This window comes from Cervus elaphus, chromosome 7 (genome assembly GCF_910594005.1).
Source record: "Cervus elaphus chromosome 7, mCerEla1.1, whole genome shotgun sequence".
NCBI lineage: Eukaryota > Metazoa > Chordata > Mammalia > Artiodactyla > Cervidae > Cervus > Cervus elaphus.
Genome location: NC_057821.1, coordinates 4286789 through 4312675, shown reverse-complemented (window position 1 = coordinate 4312675; position 25887 = coordinate 4286789). Strand labels below are relative to the sequence as shown.

Genomic DNA, 25887 nt, shown 5'->3' with positions numbered 1-25887 from the left:
AGTATCTTTTTTTCGGTGGGTTCCAGTGTCCTCCTGTTGATGGTTGTTGAACAGCTAGTTGAGATTTTCGTGTTCTTGCAGGAGAAGATGAGCTCACGTCCTTCTATGCTGCTTGAACCAATCTTGTAAGATGTATTTTTAATACTAAAATAAATGAATAATCTTTGATAGCTCATTTTATCATTTTGAAAACAAGACTAGGTTTATTCTTGAAGGCAGGAATTTTATTCTCACCTGACATTATTCCCATTCACTGGGGTTTCAGTTTCATTGACAAAACCCTGATCTGAGATGTGTGCTCTTTTTGAAAATGCTAATTGTTTTACAAGTTGAAAGCAGAACCTTTGGAAAACTCAAAAATCTTCCTTGAGATGATTTTACCCAGAACATTGATCCTTGTTTTAGGAATTACTGTTGTAAGTGATTCAAACTTGGAGATAGCTTTTGGGGGTTGGGAAGAGGTGGGCAGAGGACCAGATCGTTGAGGCTGCGTTTCAGAAACTGGAGCTGGGGCCCAACTCTGCCTGCGTGTCTGCTGGAGACGCTGAGCAGTTGTCCACTTTGTCTTGGCAGTTCAGCACAAGCGCAGGTTTCTCGGAAGCTATCTGATGAGAGAGTAGGTGTGATGATGTTAGCCTGAGGGAATTTTAAGTGATTTTAACTCAGGGAGTGGGTAACTTTCATTTTGAAAATTTCATTCTAGCCTTGGTGTAGAAGGAAAGAATTGAGGCAGAAACATGGTGAGTGGAGATGCTGTCTCCATAGTCCAGGACAAAGGAAACTCAGGCTCAGGTGGAGATGGGAGTCTGATTTAGAAATATTTCCTACAGGAATTGAAGAGATAATTATAAATATTTTGCTGGTGTTTCTGTCTGCTTGCTTTCATTTAGGAAACATGGCTTGATTAGGAATCATGCTACATGGATTGACAGGAGCAACTGAAAAAGCCTAGACTGTCTGCTTCATCTGTTTTCAGAAAATTGATTTTGAAATATCTAAATAAATTATTTTAACCATTTTAGAGCATAGCTTTAGTTATGAACCATGAAACCTCTTGAACAATGAAAATGACATTTTGTAAAGAGATTTGACATTAGCAGATAAAGGGTGTAGTAAAGTGTTTTGTTTATAAAACCTTAATAAAATTTTATTGTCCTGAACTAGTAGACTTAACATTTCTTGGGGATACTGAGAGTCTTTGGTTGCACTGAAATTGCAGCAGACTGTCCCACTTTATTAACTGTTCATATGTTTTGACTCACAAAATTAGGATTTTTTTATTATTAGATACAATATATAAAAAATGACTTCATTTTGCATTTTGGTCAACATTGTTTCACAATATAGTATTTATTAGATGTTTTTAAAGCAATAGTTTTATTTATAAAGTGTTGAAAATTAGGTTTGATAAATTAATTCATGAATTACTTTTAATTAACAAAATGATTAAAGAAACAGGTTACCCTATATATATGCTGAAGCTGAAACTCCAGTACTATGGCCACCTGATGCAAAGAGCTGACTCATTTGGAAAGACCCTAATGCTGGGAAAGACTGAAGGCGGGAGGAGAAGGGGAGGACAGAGGATGAGATGGTTGGATGGCATCACCGAATCAACGGACATGAATTTGAGTAAACTCTGCGAGTTGGTGATGGACACAGAAGCCTGGCATGCTGCAGTCCATGGGCTTGCAAAGAGTCAGACACGACTGAGTGACTGAACTGAAGTGATACCCTGTATAAAACCAGAGGATATCCTTCAGTTTCTTTTTTTGTCTTAAGAAGGTTTTCTTTAGTGAACTGTCAAATGATTTATTAGTAGAATACAAGAGCTATATATTTGATACAGTTGAATCCAAAAGAAATCCTTTACTTTTGGTGTTTTATTTAAGTGACTTAAGTATCTTATTACTTTGAATGAATGTTTTAAATTTCTTTAGTTCAGATTCTTATAGAATAAGAGGACTTTCTCAAAAAAAGAGAGAAATATAGGCACAGGGACATATAATGTTAATATTATTGCACTAAAATATATCAGAGGCTCACATTTCCATGATACACGTTCAACCTGACACACAATATTTAGGAATAAGGCTTTGGCTCTTACATTTTGTTTATAGATCAATTGGGGGTCATATTTCAGTGTTGAATACTTTGAATTTCCTTCAGATCATTTCAGTTCAGTTGCTCAGTCGTGTCCGACTCTTTTTGACCCCATAGACTGCAACACGCCAGGCCTCCCTGTCCATCACCAACTCCTGGAGTTTAATCAAACTCATGTCCATCAAATTGGTGATGCCATTCGGCCATCTCCTCCTCTGTCATCCCCTTTTCCTGCCTTCTGTCTTTCCCAGCATGAGGGTCTTTAACAAAGAGTCAGTTCTTCACATCAGGTGGCCAAAGTATTGGAGTTTCAGCTTCACATCAGTCCTTCCAATGAACACCCAGGACTGATCTCCTTTAGGATGGACGGGTTGGATCTCCTTGCAGTCCAAGGGACTCTCAAGAGTCTTCTCCAACACCGTAGTTCAAAAGCATCAATTCTTCGGCACTCAGCTTTCTTTATTGTCCAAGTCTCACATCCATACATGACTACTGGAAAAACCATATTTGGACTAGATGAACATTTGTTGGCAAAGTAATATCTTTGCTTTTTAATAAGCTGTCTAGGTTGGTCATAACTATTCTTCCAGGGAGCAAGCGTCTTTTAATTTCATGGCTGCAGTCACCATCTGCAGTGATTTTGGAGCCCCCCAAAATAAAGTCTGTCACTGTTTCCATTATTTCCTCATCTATTTGCCATGAAGTGATGGGACTAGATGCCATGATCTTTTTCTGAATGTTGAGTTTTAAGCCAGCGTTTTCACTCTCCTCTTTCACTTTCATCAAGAAACTCTTTAGTTCTTCTTCACTTTCTGCATAAGGGTGTTGTCATCTGCATATCTGAGGTTATTGATATTTCTCCCGGCAATCTTGATTCCGGCTTGTGCTTCATCCAGCCCAGCATTTCTCATGATGTACTCTGCATATAAGTTAAATAAGCAGGGTGACAATATATAGACTTGACGTACTCCTTTCCCAATTTGGAACCAGTCTGTTGTCCCATGTCCAGTTCTAACTGTTGCTTCCTGACCTGCATACAGATTTCTCAAGAGGCAGGTCAGGTGGTCTGGTATTCCCATCTCTTGAAGTATTTCCCACAGTTTGCTGTGATCCACACAGTCAAAGGCTTTGACATAGTCTATAAAGCAGATATAGATGTTTTTCTGGATTTCTCTTGCTTTTTCGATGATCCAGTGGATGTTGGCAATTTGATCTCTGGTTCCTCTGCTTTTTTAAAATCCAGCTTGAACATCATGGTTCATGTGTTGTTGAAGCCTGGCTTGGAGAATGTTGAGCATTACTTTGCTAGAGTGTGAGATGTGTGAATTGCCTTAGTATGTTTATGAGATATTCTTGGTTTCTTACAGTAACATGGTTGTCAAAATGAAGAATGTTTGTGTGTTTGTGTGTATGTATGTATGTGTGTGCATACACTTTTGCATGTAACCAGTTTCACAGTGACTGAGCGATAAGTGAAAGTCTCTCTCCCTGATTTCTTTGTCATCCTAGGATTTAGTGCTATGTGATTGGTTGCTTATAGCAATTTAGAAACCAATTTAGAAGTTTTCCCATTTTTATTTTGAAAGATAATATTTTTGTGACCAGAGGCTTCTTCATGAACTCAGGTGGATACTCCCCTCTTACTCTCTGTTTTGCCCCCTTTTTGTTTACTTCCAGACTCAGGCACATATGTAAGATTGACTCTGTAAAACTCTGGTCACATGGTTAGCTTTAGTGAAAGAATGGATCAGCTTTCTTTAGAATTCTTTGATTTAAAAATTAGAACAGTGTCCTTAAATTTTAGGAACACCCTATTCTTGCATTCTCTCGTCCCCATTTTGCATTTATTATTCAGATAAGTTCAGTCTGAGGCCTTTGGTGTGGTTATTTACCCACTTCTCTGCTTTCAGTTAACAGCCAGGTCCTTGCCTGCCGTGCAGTCCGACGAGAGACTCCAGCCTCTGCTCAACCACCTCAGGTAACAGCACCAAGGCCACCCTGTCGTGCTTGTAAGTGCAGCCCCAGCACCGTGGGTGAAGCGCCACCGTGGGTGAAGCGCCTTTCGGGGCTAGAAACTTCACAGAGGTTTTCTGTTTTCCTTTTCTTTCTTTCTTTCTTTCCCCCTTTAATTCTGTGATTTAGGTTCTTAGTGCCATGGGCTTGTTACTCTTGACCTCAGGGCACTATAGAAAGTTCTTTTATTGAATAACAGTGTGTAGAACTGGTTATTAAGTTAAAATGAGTACCGGTGACTGACTTGAGAAAGATTTCAAAGGGAATGAGCCAATTTCTTAACTGTGAGACTAAGGCAGACTTGTGGAACCTGCATATATTTTACTGGGAGTAGTTGAGATAAGTTTTATTTGTTTTCTGAATTGAAAAAAAAAATTATCCTCATTATTTAAAAAGCAAACTTAGAAAATACAGAAAAGGAGGAAGAAAAGCATGTAATCACTATACTTTTATATAATTAGCTATTTTTTTCATTTTTTTCTGTTATTAAAATGTCTCCAAAATCTTAATTTTATTTTCTTGTGTGGTTATCCTATAGTGTATTTATCGTTCATTGCAGAGTAGACCACTTTTCATTCTTTTTCCACTAGTGCAAAAAATGCTGTATGTAAACCTTTATCTGTATTTTTGATCATATCCTTAGCATAGGTTTTCAAAAATGGAATTTGTCAAAGCATATGAATCATTTTAAAGATTTAAGTATATTTATTTCTTTTTCAAAAACCTTATTCTACTTATGCTCTCATGTACAAGATCCTCCCTGTTGCTGTACCTGAACAGATGAGACAGTGAGAACAGTTGCTAATTTAATAGGTTTACCATAGAGATACTATTGGTATTATGTCCCTTGCATTGACTGTGTTAAGGGTGATTTTAAAACATTTTAATTATCCATTTTATTTTAAGGTAGTTTTAATTCTCTGTATCTGTGCGCATTTATTTATAGCATTTCTTGGTTTTATATGATCTTACTTACTTCAGATATAAATACCAGCTTCCCTGGTGGCTCAGCGGGTAAAGAATCCCTCTGCAATGCAGGAAACACAGGAGACGTGGATGGGTTTGATCCTGGGTTGGGAGGATCCCCTGGAGGAGGAAATGGCAACCTACTCCAGTATCCTTGCCTGGAGAATCCCCAGGAACAGAGAAGCCTGGTGGACTACAGTACATAGGGTCACAAAGAGTCAGGCAGGACTGAGCAAATGAGCACACACTGTAGATATAAAGGAGAGTAACTCTTCATTGTTTTTGTTACAAACATTTTTTTCTGAAAGTTTTTTTTTATTATGTTGCATTATCTAGCATGCCTAAATTTTCAAGTTTTATGTAGCTAAGCACCTTTAGTGTTTTCCTTTATGGTTTCTTTTTATTCTTCTGAAACCTAGGATGCCACTGCTTGGTCAGAAATTGGCCTGGAGTTTATTTCCAGTATCTTTCAGTATTGCTCATCCTTCCCCCTGACTCCACAGTCCCTCTTTTCCTCCTCTCCTGCCTTCTCTGCAGTGGGGAGGGTGGGGTCCAGGCTAACATTTCTTGAGGGCCTGGGAGCAGCCTGAATACTGCACAGTTGTTAAGCTTCCTGAGCGCTCTGTGGCCTGAGGTGTCCTCTTCCCACCCCCAGCCCAACCCCAGTGTCTCCCTCTGGTGCTGGCTTTGCCCTCTCTATACCATTTCACATCATCACTGCAGGGATTCTGTCTCCCCAGTTTCCCTCGGGATGACCTGAGAACACCTCAGCCTGGCCTCCGAGGTCCTTCTGGAAGGAGCCGGCCTGACTCTGGACTTTGTCTCAGTGCCCACACGCTGACTTCTTCTGCCAGCAGGGCCCCTGGGGTTCCTCCCAGTGCCAGGCCTGTGCTTGCCCCCTGCAGGGACTGCTCTTCCCCCTTCCTCTACCTCTGTGACCCGACTAAAGACCACTTGTCCTCGTTTGCCTCCTCTGATGAGCTCTCCCAGACCACCTGGTTCTCACCTTGCCCCTGCCCAGCGACCATTCGTGTTTTTACGTGCGTTCCTGTAATAACCAGTGGCTCCTGTGTCACAGCACTTGGGCTGTCGTCATCGCTTGCTGCTTCATCTGATTTCTCCAGTAAAGTATGAGAGCTGCAAAGTGCCTTTCAAAATAGGTCTTCCTTATGTGTTTTGTTGAATGAATGAATATATATTATACCAGTGATATTTTTAAAAATAATTTTTTCATTTATTTATAACTGCGCTAGTTCTCTGTTGCTTTGTGTGGGCTTTGTCTTAGTTGAGGTGAGTAGGGCCTGCTCCTCGTTGAGGTGTGAGGGCTTCTCATGGCCGTGGCTTCTCCTGTTGCCGTGCACAGGCTCTGGGGTGCGTGGGCTTCGGAAGTTGCAGCTCTCAGGCTCTCGAGTGCGGGCTCAGTAGTTGTGCTGCAGGCGCGTGTAGGATGTTCCCGGACCAGTGAATGAACCCGTGTCCCCTGCATTGGTAGGTGGATTCTTACCCACTGCGCCACCAAGCAAGTCCTATTTTGTTGCTTTTTTCCTGCATGAAGTTTTTATGATTTATATAATTTATAAACCATATTATTACAGTTCTTTCTCCTGTGAAACCACTAGTTCAGAAGACACAGACCTAAAGGGTTGGATCTTACTTCTAGTCAGTGCTCAGTCCTGTGCAATAATGATGGATTCTTCTCCCTCTACCCCAGTGTGGTCATTGTCAACAAGAATTTAGATTCACTACTGACACTTTGAGTCCTTGAAACATGCACAAACTGTACATTCATTTAGGGCTTTCATTCTCTGTGGAATTCACTCTTGGCTGGTTGCTCGGCAACCAGGGCTGGATGCTACATGTGATATGCACCAACCCATGTTGCTGTTTTTATTATTTTTAAATCAAATGGTTTCTTGTTTCATTACCATGTCAGAGTCATCTGTATGTAGGGCGGTAGCTGATGTGCATAGTTTGATACTTTCTATTATACAAAGTAACCTTGTGAAAGTCTTTCAAGCATACTGAATTGTCTCTTTTGGCTGTTTAAATATAATGTTTTTCTCTTACCTTCTTTTTGCTTAGATCAAAATAGGAAAGAGTACTGTTTAGTTTGAAAGATCATAATGATAATCTTGTTAGAAAAAATAATCATCATTCATTTGTATGAACTGTATAGTTTAAATATAACCTAGAGGGGAAGAACATTCGGAGGTTGAAATTGAAATCATTATTAGGTCTAATTTTGTTTAGTGCCTTTAATGATCAAAGAGGAATGATGAGTAGCATTTTAATTAAATTTGTCAATAAAACTAATAAGGTGGATGACACCAATACCTGTAAAAATGAAAGTAGCTATAGGGAAATTCTCAAGTCATTTTACAGGATTTAGACGTTGAAGGGGAATTATTCTAGCATTTTGCCAACCTAATATTTTAGGATATTGCTTAACAATATACATAATTCTGAGAATGTAGAGGCACTGTGCCTAGATTTTCTTAGCTGAACTTACTTCTATAGTTAAAAGTTAAATTAACCACAGGAAAGCATTTTGCTTCAATCTCTTATGGAAATGCAAGCTCTTCATTAGTGGCATCCATCAGGAACTGAGTGCCTATATTGTGCTTGGAATAAAAAAATAAGACACAATTTATGTTCTCAAGAAATTTACATTTTGATTTCATTTAAGTGTGTGATTCATGTGGTCGAAAAGAGTCAGACATGACTGAGCGACTGAACTGAACTGAAGTGTGTTTAATTTCATTCAAGAGGTTTATGAATGTAATGTGTAAGTGCCTGTGGCAGAAGGTAGTAGAACAAAATGGTGAATATGTTTTTCAATCAAGTTCTTGGTGAAAATGAAAAGTGTGTTTTATTTTTACTTAAAAAAACTGAAGGAAATTTTTGGCCAACCCAATAAAATTTGGAAAAATAGAAACAAATTCTGCCTCACTAATATAACTGCTGCTAGGTTTTTGTTGTAATTGTTGTGATCTCTGTGCATATTTTTATGTAATAATAATTTAAATGGTTAAACTTTAAAAACATTTTTTCACTTAATATATCATACCTATATGATAAAGGAGAAGATTACTTTTCATGGCTCTAATTTTAAGTGATTTGTAATATTTAGTTGAGGATATATATATATATATCTTTATGTCACCGTTCCCATTTTACTGGATATTTAGGCTTTTTTGTTGACTAAACCTGTGAAGAAAAACTGCAGACTCTGAGCAGGGTCTGTGACCAGGCGCGGCCCTGGTGGAGAAGGGGGCTGCGCTGACCGTGAGGGGGAGGTGTCGCCCGGCAGCGGGCAGGGCGGGGAGCGGGACCTGGGCCGCAGACCGTGTCTCCTTCCTCGGCCAGGAGAGGCGAGAGAGTGGCCACACTTCTAACAAGGGAGTCAGTCACTTGATGAAGACAGAATTCAGAATAATGAATTTTAAACCTTACAGTGTGTCTGGATTAGGAAATTTTATTGTAGCCCTAACAAATTATCAGAAATTGAATGGATCAAAACAGCACTTACTTTTTTCATACAGGTCAGAAATGTGACTTGGGCCTCCCCAGGCTAAATTCCAGATGTCAGCAGGGCTGTGGCTCCTGTTGGAGGCTCTGGGGCAGAATCGGCTGCTATGCTTACCTGCGTTGTTGGCCGGGTTTAGTTCCTCAAGGAGGTGGGCCTGAGGTCCCCCCTTCCTTGCAGGCTTCCGCCAGGGCCGAGTTCCTGCCTCTGCCGCCCTCGCCCCCGTGGCCGCTCTGTGGTCCTCCATGTGGTCCCCTCCCTCAGCCAGCAGCGGTGTACCAGTCCTTCTCGTTTGCAAGGGTGACTTATTTGGCTGCATATCTGCCTCCTCCCTGAGACAGCTTTCTGCTTTACAGGCTCATGTGGTTGGATTGCCCACATGGATACCCAGGAGAATCACCCCACCTCAAGGTCCTTCATCTTAATTACATCTTCAGTTGTCTTTTTGCTACATAACCTAACGTGTTCATGGGTGAACATCTTTGGAAGCCATTGATCTGCCTTTTACAGTGAGGGTTTTCTCTTGAATTGAAGACAGCTTTTAATATCATTCCCTTTCATCAGTTTTACAAGTAAACCACTTCATTTATGTACAATACTGAATTACCCTGGGGTTTTATAGTTAGGTCACTTTGTTAGCTTAACATGTTGGAAAGTTGAAAAAACGGTTAACGGTGATTTTTATAAGAATATAAAGTACTGATTTTCTTTTCAGTGATATAGAAAGAAGATAGGAAAATCTTCCCTTGCTTGTTCGACTGGCCATCCAGCCAAGGCCAAAAGATACCTTTGTAAATAGTAGACTTTGTAATGAGATTGTATGTTTTGGCGCTGACTTCGGAGTATAGATGCAGGGTCACAAATCTTTTAGCATCTGAAGAGTTAGTTTTGTTTATCGTTGATTTAATACACATTACGAGGACTACTTGGTGCCAGATATGATGTTAGGTTCTAAGGATACGTATTCACTTTTGAACTTACACAACTGATAGTTGGTCAGAAAAGAGAATCTTGACTGAAGTAATCACAGTACATTATGGTGACTGTTAGCGTAGGAGCGGACCTGACCCTGGGCTCACGGCCCCCACGGTGCTGTGTCCACGCAGCTTGTTCCCAGCCCGAGGGTCACGTGTCCGTTCATCCCCTGAGTCCAGGGTTTCTTAGGCGTTTATGCCTTGTGGATGCTGTCAGTCTTCCTGGAAAGCAGTTTATGATTATTTATGTTTTTCAAGTAGTTTCATTGCCTGTAGTTATTAAATTCCCCATTCTTTACTCTTTGAGTTTCTTTAAAATATTGATTGTCCTGTAGTTGAGTAACAAAGAAAATTATTTTACACTGTGTTAGGCATAAAGCCCTAACAGTACAAAATGGTGACGATATTATGGAAAACGGTTTTCCTTAAACGCGTGAGAAAACGTGGTAGTTACTGTGATATATTAGCAGCTAAAGAGCTTTGCAGTAGAACTTTCTGTGATGATGGACGTGTTCTGTACCTGCGCCATTCAACCCAGTAGCCAGCAGCTGCTTAGGCTGTTGCGTACTTGAAGTATAGCTCCTTGTTTCTATTTTAATTCATTTAAATTTAAGTAGTCGGTCTAACTGATGCTTATTGGATTGGACAGCACGTTTCTCTGTCATACTTGAAATGTGTTTAGATAATCATGTATTTTAAAGAGTATACTAACGGTGTTTAGATGAATGGATTTGGATTTCTCAGTCTGCGATGGTCGTGCCCATGGTCCTGGGGCTCGGCCGCGGCAGCCCCGCCCCCGGGGTAGGTGGGCCCATCGCCCGGAGCCGCCCTCCGTGCTGGCGCTGTGGGAGGAGCGCGGTCAGGGGTGTTCAGGCTGCACAGCGGGTGAGCTGGGGGCCTTCCTGGGTCTGTGAGCTGCCTGGTGGCCCGTGTGACCTGTGGAAATTTGCAAGTCTACATGTTTGTGTTCTGGCAACCGGGCACAATTCACAGTAAAAACAAAACTAAATTTGATAGATTAGACTGAGGTAAGCCAGACAGCCCAGACTCACCAAAGGTGAACGGTGCCCTCTCAGCTGTTTGTAGCTACTGTGTAGAAAGTAGCTCTAAAAAGATAGTACAAAGGGAATAAGAAGCCCGTTTGTAATTGAGCTGCTGTGGTCCTCTGTGGGCAGCAGACATGCTGTCCACAGGAGGCCCCCAGGGACCTGGGTCATAGGGCGTGCCGTGTCCCCAGCCTCACGGGGGCCCCTCCTGGTCGCCAGCCCGCATTCCTGGGCCTCTGTTATGCTCTCGGCTCTGTTTGCCTCGCAGCAGTGTCTCTGGCTGAAATGGTCATTTTTATGTGTTCATTTGATTTTGGTGTTCGTCTGTGATGTATGCTCCATGAGAGCAAGGTGTCTGTCTGTCCTCCTGTTTTCCTTTCTCCCTGTTACGGCAACACGGCTGCACCTCAGGGAGACTCCTGGATGAGCCAGTGCTGGGAGACCCTTTTAGGTTTTAAAATTTGCCTCTCACTTAGGTTTTTTAAGCTACTAAATGTTGAGATTGAATGAGATGGTAGTTTAGACAAAACATTGGTGAATTTTGTCAGTTTCAAGGAAGCTCTTGGAAACAGTAAAGAAACACTCTTTATACTTTGTAGAAATTCAGTGCTGGTTTTACCTTTTGTTTTGGCACTTGGGACTCTTTCTCAGAGTCAGTAGCTAACTGGGGAGAGTCCTTTCTTTTTGTTTGCGTGATTTTAGAAAGACCCCCATGTTTTTCCTCCAGTGACATATTCAATTGTTGAAGACTGTATTTAAAAACAGAATAAAACCAAACCTGTTATGAACCTTGTTGTTTTGATCTGTGAAATGAAAGCCTTAACGTGATGAGCCATTGGTAATGGTTGTGCAAGAGCAAAGGCGTGTGCAGGAAGCGTGTGACGGGGTCTCTGGACGTGACTTGTCATAATCATCCTCATTAGCTGTCCTCTTCATCTCCTCTTCCTCCGAAACCCCACCAAGCCCCAATCTCGTGTTCCTGGTTTTCTGTTATTAGGGGATAGCTGTGGTTGGGCATTGTAGCGTGCCTCAGCCTGTGACAGCCCATCTCAGAAGTGTTCCGCCCTCTGTGAGTTGTGGGGGAATGAGACGATGACAGTCAGTTCAGTGTCTTAGTTCCACTGGATGTTAGAGCTTTATTTCACACCCAACCATCCTCAGCTTTTCATAACCAGTCTCTCAGGCAACTTTTTCTTTATTGTAATCATTTGACCATCCTGGGTCAAAGTCCAGTCAAAACAGCCTCTACTTAAGGAGTCATTCTACTTGCAGAATATGCCGAGAATGTAAAGGAATATGAAAAAATGTAATCATGAAACTAGAGATCTTTTGGGGGTGGCTTAAGTGTTTATAAAGGGGGGCTTCCCTGGTGGCTCAGAGGTTAAAGCGTCTGCCTGCAATGTGGGTCGGGAAGATCCCCTGGGGAAGGAAATAGCAACCCACTCCAGTATTCTTGCCTGGAGAATCCCATGGATGGAGGAGCCTGGTGGGCTACAGTGCACGGGGTCACAAAGAGTTGGACACAACTGAGCGACTTCACTTCACTCACTTTAAGTGTATGTGGTGAAAACACCTGTGTAGTGTTGTAGAGCTACTATCTTATAGGGATGTATGTATATATTTTGTTTTAAATCAATTTTATTGAAGTATAATTTACATACAATGAAAGGCACTTATTTTTAAGGGTGCAGTTCCATGACTTTTGACAATTGTGAGGTACAGATATTTTTGATAGAAAATGAAATGCATCTCAGTGCTCTTGTGCTCATTGGACTGTTGCAGCTTAGAAATTGGAATACACAGGAAAATATGGACCACATGGGAAAAGATGAGGCCAGCCTGAAACAAGGAAGAGTAGAGATTGTGCTGTTTGTAGTCCTCACCTGATGTGGAAACCCCTGTCAGCCTGGGTTTTTATTGAGTTTGTGTGCCTCTTGTCTCTTAGTTGTAAGGAAATATACATCATTATCCTTCATATTGTCTGCCGGTAGTTCTTTGGAGAGAATTTTTTTTTTTTTTATGCAAAATGGAGTAAACTTCATGCTTATGGAAAAATAATTTACATTCAATTTATAATAGAATTTTATTGATTTTATTCTCATTGGAGTAACTGCAGGCAAAATCACCTGGGCTGACATAAGTTGGATACCATTTTAAAGGGATTTAGCTGTAGAAAGAAACTCATTCAGTTTCAGTGGTGACAGCTGTTGAGTGAATTTTTCTGTGATTCCCTCACAGCAGGAAACGATACATTGTAACTGTGGTTCCCTGATTTCCTGCACACTCCTGACATGGAGCCTGACAGGACTGTGCTTTCTGAATGTCTGAATAGCCTAGCTTAGGCAGAGTATTTTTTTTTAATGTCCAAAGTAGATGGAATTGTGATTGCAAAAGTGGATATATGGGTGATAATACAAAACCTTTTGTTTGCTCTTTTCAAAATTGTTTTTCCATTTGTGCTATGATTACACCTGAGTTTCTGTGAAAAGGCTGTCTTGGAACTTGGTATACTTGTATAGAATGATATAGGAAATTACAGTTCATTTTGAAAGATATATCAGCTTACTTTTTAATTTAAACAGAAATATGTTTCCTTGATGCAGAGGTCAGTTTTGATTACTCGTGCGGCTTTCTTCACTGTTTTTTTATTTGGTATCAGTTTTTAAATTATGATAACCTATAGCTGCCAGATAGAAAGGAGTAAACAGTGTTAACCTCTTTCAAGACTACTGGTAAATAGTTGACACAGAAAGGAAATGTGTTTTATGTATTACTGTTTTATGAACCTCAGAGTTTGTCTGTTGGTGAGGAGGGAGGGCATGGAGATACTTTCTGAGGTTGGGAGGTGGGTTCTGTCCAGCCTGGGTCCCGGTCCTGTGGTCACTGGGACTCATACCTACCCCAGCATAGCTTCTTACAGATGAGAGGAGAATGGAGAGTTGTGATTAAGTGTCTGTTGAGGCAGTCTGAGTGTGGGTTGGAAAAGATTTTCCAGACACAGAGAATTGCAGAAAAGAGTGAGTTTATTAAGAACAAAGAGCAGAGATAAAGTGGGCACTTCAAGCTCACAATTCCTGATAGGCCAGGGAGAGTCGACAGTTTTTGTGAGTTAGTAGCCAATTTTTATAGCCACAAGAAAAAGAAAGTTCCTGCTGGAATTGTTGGCAATAGGTGATTGGTTGGGTGATTGCTATAGGGTATTTACTGGAGTGGGCATCTTTGCCTAATTTGGAGTCAAAAAACTTGTTAGTGGTGATCAGGGGCTTTTGGCAATGGTAACAAAGAGGCCAAGTTAGCTTCAGAGTGACCTTGGTTCTGGGCTCTGCTTCTGTGGACCTTGGTACAAGGCCTTGCACCTGTGGCCTGGGGCAGGACTAAGCAGTGCTGAGGTGGACCATGAAGCCCAAAGACTCCCAGATAGAAATGTGTTCCCTCAACTGCCGAAGATTCAGGTTACCTCCAAGCTAATCAGAATTCATGACGCTTCCCTAACGTAGAAATGGCAAACTGTGGCTCACGTTTGGAACCTTGATTCTCAAGCACAGTGCTGTGAAAACAGGTATGTTAACTAACAGTCAGCTGGAGTTGCAGCTTGTATTCCGAATATGACCCGCAGAGTCTGACCTAACTGGGCAGACAGGAGTCAGGACAGGTCAGCTGGCATCTCTCCAGGTGGACCTAGTCCTCACGGGAGGACCTTGGCAGCCTCGGGTCACTGTTCTCTGTGACCATGCTGTCAGGAGAAGCAATGGACGCCACAGATACGGGCCACATGTGTAATTTTAAATTACTTCAGTCTCATTGATTTTAGTAATATCTTATTTAACTCACTTCAGCATGTTATCAGTATGAAAATTTATTAGTGAAATGTTTTACATTGTTTTTTCATAGTAAGTCTTGGAAATCCAGTGCAGACTTTACACTCATAGAATGTCTTAATTCTGACTAAGCTGCATTTCAAGTACCGAGTTGCTACAGTTGGCTGGTGGCCACCATGTTGGACATGCAGTTTGGCACAGCTGGGTTCCGTTGAAACCTGCAGTGTTTACAGTTGGAGTTTGGCACAGTGAAAACTTCCTAAGAATGTAGATATAGGTATAACCTTCCAAATCATCAGGTGATTCAAAGACATCTGAAGTCTACTTCAAGATTAAATATTATATGTGATAGTATAAAGAAGATAGGAAGGAAGTTTGCCTTCTTCCTGATAGTCAAGGGAAGACACTGGTGAGTGTTGACTGTAGAGACGAGCCGCAGCCGAAGCATCTGAGTGCTATAAGAGGCCTGGGTGGTGACGAAGGTTACAGTCTGACCGAGGTGTTGGCCGCACGGGCAGGGCCCAGGCCGTGTCCAGGTCCAGCAGGACTGTGGAGCCCAGTGGTGAGAAGCCCCGTGAGTTTGAGTTGGGCATCTCCTAGGCCCTCCTGGAGCTGGCGATGAACTTGGACCTCAGGGCCCAGCTGCAGAAGCTGAACGTCATGGCCGCCAAGGAAATTGAAGTTGTTGGTGGTCAGAAAGCTATCATAATCTGTTCCCATTCCTCAACTGAAATCTCTCCAGAAAATCCAGGTCCTGCTGGTATGTGAGCTGGAGAAGAAGTTCAGTGGGAAGCATGTTGTCTTTATGGCTCAGACAAGAATTCTGCCTAAGCAAACTCGAAAAAGCTGTATGAAAAGTGAGAAAAACTTCCCAGGAGCTGCACACTGGTAGCTGTGCACGACACCATCCTGGAGGACTTGGTTTTCCCAGGTGAGACGGTGGGCAAGAAAATCCGCACAAAGCCGGGTGGCAGGCAGCTAGTAAAGCGCAGCAGAACAGTGTGGAACCCAGGGTTTAACGTTTTCTGGTGTCTGTAAGAAGCTCATGGGCAAGGATATAAATTTTGAATTGCCAGAACTTCAGTTGTAAACAAATATGACTAAATAAAATGTTATTCACAATTAAAAAACACAACTTGAGTAAAAAATCATGCAGCAAACACATCTCCTTTGATCCTCACTGTAGCCCATGGAGGGGGTACTTTCGTGACCCCTTTTATGATCCCTGTTTCCCTGTAAGGAAATTGGAAGCCGAGTCAGCAGGCAGCGAGTGTAACAGCCAGGACTCGTGGGTCTGACTCCCGAGCTCCTCACCACGCTGCTTGGCTCTCCCTTACTCTGCTGTGCTCCCGGATTGCCTGGGCAGATTGGACTTGGGAAAAGTATGAAAGTGCGGAAGAGTTGCGTCTGATTCTTAGGCTGTTGCAGCTATTCCACTACTTCTGTTCCCTCCTTCAAGCTTTTTCACAGGGCCGAGCAAGGGAAGTGATTAGAGAGGGATCACCTGTGTTGCTAGCCTGGGGCCTCTGTGTCTGGGGGCTTGGGGGTGGGGGGCTCCCACAGACCACTGAGCAGAGGTGTGATGGCCGTCTCTGCTGAGATCAGCGCCACAGCAGGAGAGGGGTTTTCCTTTATTGTGAGACCCACAACCCACTTAAGTATAATTTTTTCCGTTTGTTTCCGGCTCTTATTTTCATCACTCAAACCTGGCTCCCTATTGAGACCTAAAGTGCTTGTTATTGTCCTTAGTGGTTTGTTGAACAGGGCTTAATGTTTCTGTTGTTTCTACAAAGACCAGGCATGGGTCTGCCTTTCACAAGCAGATGTGTGCAGTTGTGTATATTTCACAACTCTTTGTATAGCCCCTGCATTTTTATTGTGTAAATTCAGTGTTTGTGTGGTGGTGTTTGGAGCATTGGTTCCCTGTGGCTGTGACCAACTGTGCCTTCCTGTCTTGTGATCCTCAGCCCCCCTCCTCCCTTGATTTAGTGGGACTGAAAATGGTATCATGTCAGATATGGTTACGTAAATATGTGTTATGGATATTTGAAAGTCTCTTCTCCTTTCAGCTTTAATTTGTTGAAACTGTTCTTAGCTTTCTGTTTATTGTGATTTTTACCTCTATTGGAAACCTAACTCTGCTTACCTCTTACTGTTTAATGAGCAGATAATGTGGGAGGGAAAAGTTTCTCAGATGTGACTGAGTTTTAATTAAGTTGCATGTAGGCCTGTTGAACATGTAGGAAGATGCTTTTGTATATTTTGTGTACAATTAGTTCTCATCGTAGATGGATAACTTAGGACCACCACCTCAAAACAAAAAAGAAAAAATACCCAAGGACAAACATGTAATTTCTTCTGTGTAAGCTAAGGATTTGTTACACACAATTGCAAAGTTTAGTTTTCTTAGGAAGTATTATTATGCATAAGTTTAGGGTTTTAAAAGTTTTAAACTTGACAAGACCTCATTGAAGTCATGATTTAGCACTTAGATATTGCAAAAGGAGATAGGATTTGCCTTTTATCTTGATGGTTTTTGCTCAGAGACCTGTGTTTCACGGCCCGCCCGCTCGGTTTCAGCTCTTTTTTCTCTCTTGCCTTTGCTTGTCTTTTTTGCCACCTAACCCTACCTCTTCATCTGTAAACTGTGAAATTTCCTTGGTTTCACCGATCTCTTTCTGCTTGTCCATCTGCTACTTGCTGAGAAAACAGACTCTTTTCTTATTCCTAAATGTCACCTCTTTATCACGTGCTTACTTTTAAACGGTCCAGCAATGCTAATAAACTCACATTACATACTTTTTCTGAACTAGGTCAAAATTTAAGAGTGTTTTTAATGCAAATAAAATTGTTCAACTACAAATGGTAGAAACACTGAAAGAACCAGGCCCGTGACTTTTCTGTTACTCCCTGACTATGGTCTCCTGCCCTTCCCCTCTGGTGTCCAGGCCCACCCAGGTCAGCTTCTTCTCTGGCCTTGAGCTGGCGTGGCAGGTGTCTGACCAGCCTGGACGCTGTGGTCAGTTGTTTCAAGGGCGTTCTCCGGACTGTCAGGATTCTGGACGCTGTCCCTGAGCACCCCTCTGTGGCGCTGTTTTGGGGCTGCACGTGATGTGTCCTGCCCCTGCCTTGAGAAGGGCCTGTTCTCTGCAGCCTCATCGGGGTTCTCAGCACCTCATCATGTTGCACTGTTTGCATCCTCTGGGCCCATCATGACTTTGTGACTCTTCTTGGTCAAAAAAGTGCTTGATGAAGGACTGAGGAACTGTGCAGGGACTCTTGAAAGTTTATTTTTAAAAAAGGGTAATTAGAAAAAGACAACTACTGTGATAGAGAAAAAGTCTGTTACAGAGAGTCTGACAGTCTAATGGCCATTAAAAAAATAAGGTTCGTTCTGGGTTTTGTGCGTTTCTCTAGTTTGGTGAGTGCAAGTGTTTGTGGTGTTTGTACAGTGCAGTGTTACTGTTATATTTTGGCAAACACTCAGTACTCGTGGACCCACATCTTTATTCTCTGACTTTTTGGTAACTTGAGAAAAACGATACCATTTTACCTCTAGTGCCTTTCGCCTGATACTCTAGCAAATAGAAGATAAATTAGCATACAGGATGGAAATAAGTTTCTCTCCACATTGATGGATGAACAACTTGGTGGCTCAGACGGTAAAGAATCTGCCTGCAATGCAGGAGACCCAGGTTTGATCCCTGGGTTGGGAAGATTCCCTGGGGGAGGGCGTGACAACCCACACCAGTATTCTTGCCTGGAGAATTCCACGGACAGAGGAGCAGAGGTTCATGGGGTTGCAAAGAGTCCAACACAACTTGAACGACTAATGCACACAATTAATGCATAGTTTGACTTATCCTTTTTCTTTTTTTACTTGTACCAAATTAGTGGCTAAACTGAGAATTAAATCAAATTTTGACTTTTAAAGATTCTCTGATTAGTCATAAATTCCATTTTATATTTGACAGGATAATGATTAGTGAAATAATTTGAATTTTGTGACCCATTGAAATATTTTTTTGGTCCACTGTATTGAAAAAGTGACATTTGTGTTATGTCTGAATTTATTCTTTTATGGAAGGTTAGAAGCAAGAAAGCTTCTATGCTGACTAAATCCCCTTTTTAAAACTGTATATCAGTGACAGTGAGTGTTTCTTAAAGCTGTGATTATTTAAAATGGGCTGAAAACAGTGTTTTTTGGTGGGTTTGTGTGTGTGTATCAAACCAATTGGAAATTGTTTTTACTTTTAAAAATTACAGTAAAAAAGTAGTAAAACGTTTATGTTAGTGTTTCTCTATTACCCCAGTACAGTGATTAAGAAATGTTTGTTCATAAAATTGATGAAGTTTTTAAAGTCATGAAACTGAGACAATATTTTGACAGTTCATTGCACATGGTTTCACTCATTAGTGTAGCAACTGCATTATTTGAAAGCTGTGTGACATGAAGCTGCCACAGGCTCTGAGGGTGGCAGATGGTGCCTCCCTTGTCCCGGGCCTATTGGGTGTCTCATCTCACAGTTCGCTCTGCACTTCCAAGTAAAAGCTAAAGGTCCTGTCTCATGAGCTAATGTGAGTTGTTCTTAAGGATTTTTATTCTTTTATGGCAGCACTATTTGTTCCTTTTTCTTTTACCTTAATTGCCTTCCTTTCTCTGTCTGTTGCTGCCACTTTACAGTTTTTACAAAGACTTCTCTTGCCTGGAATATTATTATATTCTCCCAGCTGATTTTCCATTGCCCAATCCTTCCAATTTCTGCTTTCTTTCTCAAGTATAAACTGCTTATGTGAATTCTTGCCCCAGATATTTTTATAGTTCTTTACTGCTTACAGACCATTGGATACACTGCTTCTCATGATTTGTCTTTCTTGTATCTGAAGATCCTCCCCACCTTGGCTTCACCTGTCCATAACTAGTTCACATATGTATTAAATAGCTGTGATGTACTGACTCCTTTAACAAGGTACAAGTTAGCCTTTCTGATCCTGAATGAGTGGAGGAGAAATCTCATTCCCAATTCTTATCCTTCAGTTATTTCTATCACTTTTCTTCTGAGAGTTCCACGCTTGCCCTTACTGGGTTGGCTGGTGGCCATCTTCCTGTCTATTCATGTTTTTAGAAATGTCATGTCTGATAGTTTCCTTATGTTCTCTCTGTAATTATTTATACCCAGCAAATTCTTTGTGTTTATCATTGCTACCATTCTCTTTTTAACTTTTTTCCTTGAAGTTTGGCCCTTTTGCAGATCCTATCAAAGCATTGAGGAAGCATTTTTATACTGCCCTTCAGGTCCTCTTTATACATCTTCTCTTTGTACTTTGTATACTGCATTAATCTGGGCTTAGAAAACTGTTTACTCGTAACTATAATCATATGTACCTCATTTATACAAGACTTTTATATTTGTTCATGTGTTTGAGCTGAAAAGTTCTGTTTGATGATTGTGATCAATTTATAGCCTAAGAAACGCAAGGGTCGAGGAGTGACCCAGCATCTCCCAGCTGGGGGACGAATTCTCTCCAGGGTCAGCTGCCTCCGTTCCCATCCTGTTTTGTTGTCCTCTGTACTTACTGGTCAAGACTGCAGTTGCTCTGTGTACTGGAATATGCTTTAGTGATTTTAGTTAGCACTTTGAATTTATTATTTCATTTGATTTCCCCAGCATTTCTGTCAGTTAGGCAGGCCTGGTGTTATTAATACTATTTTATAAGTGATAATAATGCTGATGGCCAGTTTGCCAAACCAGTGATTTAAAGAACAGAAACAAGAGCAGGTCTTTCAGCCTATGCTGTTTTCATTGCCCTATGTATAAGATACATTGGAAAGTGAAATGTGTTTTTACTTTGGGGGGATTGAACCTGGGTCAGAAAGATCCCCTGGAGAAGAGAATGGCAACCCACTGCAGTATTCTTGCCTGGAGACTTCCGTGGACAGAGGAGCCTGGTGGGCTACAGTTCATAGAGTCGCAAAGAGTCAGACACGACTGAGTGACTGACACTCCACTTCACTGAAACAGTTCTTTGGTTGTGTTCTGTAAAATGTGAAATATTAAAATTAAATGGTCGCTGTTGTTTTAACTTAGCCTGAGTTTTGCATGCCATGGCACTACTAGTCTAAGGCTAAAGAGAATGAATCCCTTTATGGTATACTGTCAGAAATTTGTTACTGGAGGGAGAAATAAAACCAAAGGCCAGAAGATGTGTTTTAGGTACAGGATCATTCTTTGTCACTCTCCCCCATTTGCTTGTCCTGCTCTCAAAGTGATTTTGACCATTCTTAGCCCATAGAGGGGGGATTGTTGGGAGGGGACATCTGCACTTGTGACACTTTCCTCGCCAGTGGCTGCAGTGTCTTGAGATAGCCTGTAGTTTTGCTTCATAATCTGTACCCATTGTTTAATCAGTGACTTGATTGATTGTAGAACAGCTTTTCTACAGTGTCTTGAAAGAAAGTGAAAGTGAAGCTGCTCGGTTGTGTCTGACTCTTTGCGACCCCATCCCTGCGACTACCAGGCTCCTCCATCCATGGAATTTTCCAGGCAAGAATACTGGAGTGGGTTGCCATTTCCTTCTCCAGGGGATCTTTCCCACCCAGGGATTGAACCCGGGTCTCCCACATTGCAGGCAGATGCTTTACCATCTGAGCCACCAGGGCAGCCCTTGAGAGCATCTTGAGGGCATACGTTAACCAGCAGCAAGAAGCTCTAGTGCCGAGCAGTAGAGAGCAGAGCATCTGGAATCCCTTGTGATTGTCACAGTACTTTAGTCCAGAACTTCCTTTAGTTGTGGGGTCTGCATGAACCCCTGTTTGACTGTGGTTTTCTGTGTAACCATGTGGTTCCTGGATGTCTGCATCAGAGTCCCTGTTGATGGAGCTGTGGGTGTGGAGTTGTATCAAGGAGATGATGAAGTGTACAGGTGGAGACTTTAGGTAGAATGAACCATGTTGCATTTCCTCATTTCTAAATATACAAGACGACAGTGTATCACAGGGAAGAGAGTAGTGTGGTGTAGTGAAGAGACAGGAAGTTGGGAGTCAAAAGTTTGAATTCCTGCTGCACTGCTGACTTGCTCTCTGATCTCAGAAGTTACCCTCTTCTCAAATATACAGTAAACTCACTTGCTTGGGGCTGTTGTGAGGATATAATTAGAGGATATGGATGAGGACTCCACACATGTAAGTGCTATTCACATGTTGCTTATTTTAATGAATAGTGATTACGATATGTTAGGTCCTTTAATGAAAAATATTTCAACTCCAACCTCCTGTCAACAATGCAGGCAGGCACTGCCCTCTCCATTTGACACACGGGGATCTGGGGTGAGAAGGGTCTTGGTGACTCACTCTAGGGCCTGCTGAGCAATGGTTTCAGACATAAGCTCTGCTTATCCCTGGCTTTGCGCTCTGCTGTTGGAGAAGGAAATGGTAACCCACTCCAGCATTCTGGCTTGGAAAATCCTGTGGACAGAGGAGCTTGGTGGGCTGCAGTCCACAGGGTCGCAAGAGTTGGACACGACGTAGTGACTAATCCACCACCACCACTGGGCTGTGCTGTTACAAGGGGTCAGTAGTAGAGGAGTGTGAACTTTAACAACTTGCGTATTGCTCTTAAGGAAACAGTACTCTAGATGAGGAATCGGGAGGTACCGATGAGCACTATATTTCTGAATTTTTTATGGGGAAAGTTACTTAAACATGTTCTATTAAATACCTTTGAAACACTTGGCTATGTTTCTTCTAAGGTTTCTGTGTAAAATGTTTTCTTGTGACTTTTTGTCAGAATGTTGAAAATCTCCTTTGAGGTGATCAAAATATTTTATAAATCCTATTTTAATATTTTGTTCTTTTTTTTTTTTTTAGTCATTCCTATACCGGTCAAGACTACAGTACACAGGGCAATGTTGGCAAGATTTCTTTAGATCAGATTGATTCGGTAAGCATCTCATCCTGTTAAACCTTTGTCAACAGATAAAACAGATTTTCTTCAACCAAAGATTATTTTTAGGGTGGGGTGGTGGAAGAGAATGTTATTTCATTGCTTGCCAACCATTTTTGAAATAAATCCCATGTGCTGTGCATATGACTTTTTGTCATTATAGGAAAACCAAACAATCAGAAAATTATTTGTAGTCTGATAAAAACAATTTAATCAGTTTTCCCAAAGGAGGTTTATTTTAAGTAATGACACCTAAATAATATTTATGTGTTTACATTTAAACACCATATAATTTAGAAAAGGAGAAGTGGAGAGTACTAAGTATCTCTGTTTCCTCAGGCTGCTGTAACAGCAAACCACAGGCTGGGTACCTTGAACAACAGGATCTTATTTTCTCACAGTTGTGGAGGCGAGAGTTCATGATCAACCTATCAGCAAGTTCAGTTTCTTCTGAGGGCCTCTCTCCTTGGCTTCTGGGTGGCTGCCTCCTCCCTCTGTCTCTTCCTCTGCTAATCACCTTGGACCAGGGCCCCACCCCCATGATCTCATTTAACCTTGATTACCTTCTTACAGGTCCCAGCTCTAGATACAGCCACATTCTGAGATTGTGGGGTTAGGACTTAGCATATAAATTTGAGGAGGATGCAGATTATTCCATGACACTAAGTATAGGTCTCGTGTTGCCTCCAGAGTGGGCAGCTCATTTCAGCTTCACTTTGTGGCTCTATAGGAGAATCAAGGCATGTATACTCAACTGTACTTTTACTGTATAGAATTTCACTTTAACGCACTGTAGGATTTCTGCATTACCCAGAAAAGGGAAACTAAGTCAACCATAAATAATCTTTGTTTAGACAATTACCAAATTATTTGCAATAAATTAAAAGTACACTGAGGTTTTAATGCTTGGAAATAAGAGTTATAACGGTGAGTAGGGGGAGATTCTGAGCTTTTGGAGACCAAAATGAAGAGATCATCTTCCTATTCGAGAAATTATAATCAAGTAGAAGTTGTTACAATGAGAGACAAAGAAGCTGCCTGGTCAGGAAGGGGAGCAAAGTGAGACCCATCCCTGCTCACCTGCCAAGGAGCCCATGAGAGGTGGGAGTTAAGTCTCAGGAGGAGAATACTTGAGAAGGTGAGGGAGATGCAGCTGAGACCATAAATGAAAAAGGTTTTCTTTAATTGTTAATTTAACACATTTATTTGAATTTGCCTTTTGAGAGCTATTTCTCTTATTTTTGTGTTTACTTTTGGGTTATTTTAAAATTTCATCTGTGATTCACCAGTTGTACTTTTGAACATTTATCCCAGGAAAATGAAATGTTAGATATACATGAAAACCCATGCATTCATTTATTTGAAATAACCCTAAACTGGATATGACCCAAATGTCCTTCAATGAGTGAATGGTTAGACAAATGCTGTTACATCTACACACTGAGGAGATATTACTCAGCAATAAAAAAGGAATGAGCTATTGATAGCTGCAATAATTTAGATGAATTTTGTAGGAATTATGCTGAGTAAAAAGCCACTCTCAAAACTTTATATGATTCTATTTATGTAACGCTCTTGAAATGACAAAAGTTACAGAGTGGAGAACAGCTTAGTGGTTGCCAAGGGTTCGGGAATGGTGGGGGGCAGGCTGCAGAAGATGGAGGGTTATAAAAAGGGAGACAGGAGGGAACCTAGTGGTGGGGAATTCTTGAACCTACACAGGAAAAAGTTACATAGAGTTAAGTACACAGAAATGAGCACGTGAGTGTCACAGAAAATCTGAGACTAGTGGATTGTGTTAGTGTCAGTATCTTGGTGGTGACAATACACTACAGGTTTACAAGATATTAATTACCTTTAGGGAAATTAGATACATGACATCTCTTTGTATTATTTTTTACAACTGCATGGGAATCTATAGTTATCTCAAAGGAGAAAGTTTAATTAAAAAAGAAAAAGAAGGTGAAATAAATGTTAATAATTTACTTCACCTAATATATCTAAAATATTATCATTTTGACATGTAATCAGTATAAAAATATTAATAAAAAAACAATTCATCTGTAGTCACTGAGACAATAATAACTTCTTTATGGTTTTTGTTTTTATTCCCGTTAAACTGAATTTGCAGTTTGCAAATTCAGTTGATTTTGTTGTAACGATATTGTGGGGATTGATAAATAACAAAATTTTTTTTTTTCTGTAGCTTTCTACCAAATCCTTCCCACCCTGCATGCGTCAGTTACATAAAGCCCTGCGGGAAAATCACCATCTCCGTCATGGGGGCCGCATGCAGTATGGCCTCTTCCTTAAAGGCATTGGCCTAACCTTGGAACAGGCATTGCAGTTCTGGAAGCAAGAATTTATCAGAGGGAAGATGGATCCAGACAAGGTAATTTTAGAAAATCTGAGCAGTAACTGAAATTTTAATTTGGTCTGAAGACTAAAAAATTTTTCAACATGCCCCTGAAATGTAGTTGAAATTCTATAATTTCACCTAGGTAAAAGGAAACTCATGAATTAATCTAATATTTACTAGACAGAAGGTTGGGAAAGGTTGATTCAGTTCAAAGGGAAGGATTGAAACAGCCAGTGTAAGATGTAAAGCAGTGCTTGGGTGAGGATGCTGTACTTCCCCTTGGTAGGCAGACTGCCAGTACTGCTGTACCTGAAACTGTGTTCTGAGTTGTATTTCTGTAGGAAGGCATGTGTGTATGTAATACATATAGGCATATATACATACATGCACATGCAATATTGTTTTCAGAACTAGGAAATGCTGAGAGAAAATAAAATGAAAACAGTTCAGAATGCATTTTATTGTGTTATGCAGAATCTTTCACAGGGAATTTATTTTTCCCCTCAAACTTTAAAATTTGTTTTGTATTTGGGTATAGCCGATTAACAATGTTGTGGTAGTTTCAGATGAATAGCAATGGGACTTTATCATACATATACATGTACTCATTTTTCCCCAACTCCCCTCCCATCCAGGCTGGCAGATAACGCTGAGTAGACTTTTGTGTGCTATACAATAGATCTTTGTTGGTTATCCATTTTGAAAATAACAGTGTGTACATGACCTTTCCAAACTCCTTAACTATCCTTTCCCCCTGGCAACCATAAGTTCATTTTCTAAATCTTTCACAGGGAATTTTTAGATAGATGTTTATCACTGTAAACTTGAGATATCTTTGTTTTTTCGCATTTTAAAAATTGATACTATATTATGATCATTTTCTTAGGTGGTTGAATCATTTTTGAAAATATCATTTGTATTAGTTGCATGAAATCACCTCCTTTGAAAGTGATATAATTTGCTTAATCACTTGTCTGTTATCGAACACTTGGTTGTATCCATTTGACTGTGTCATAAATGTTATTGCAAACAATATCCTGTGCACATAAATCTCTGATTATAGTTCTGATTGTATCCTCTATATGAATTAATCAGGGAATCAGTTTACTTGGTGAAAGACTATAGACAGTTTTGAAGTT

The 25887-nt window shown here is 40.9% G+C and overlaps 1 protein-coding gene and 1 pseudogene across 3 annotated transcripts in view; both read left to right on the top strand.

The window, feature by feature from the left end:
- The window catches only part of PRIM2 (DNA primase subunit 2), a 308888-nt gene that overhangs the window by 177847 nt on the left and 105154 nt on the right, over nt 1-25887 (top strand). For all 3 annotated transcript variants that reach the window (XM_043907010.1, XM_043907009.1, XM_043907011.1), the window contains exons 8-10: nt 4014-4081; nt 22314-22386; nt 24596-24781. In XM_043907010.1, coding sequence (XP_043762945.1) covers nt 4014-4081; nt 22314-22386; nt 24596-24781 — 327 coding nt within the window. The remainder of the gene's footprint in view (nt 1-4013; nt 4082-22313; nt 22387-24595; nt 24782-25887) is intronic.
- On the top strand, nt 10333-20964 carry LOC122697687 (annotated as a pseudogene).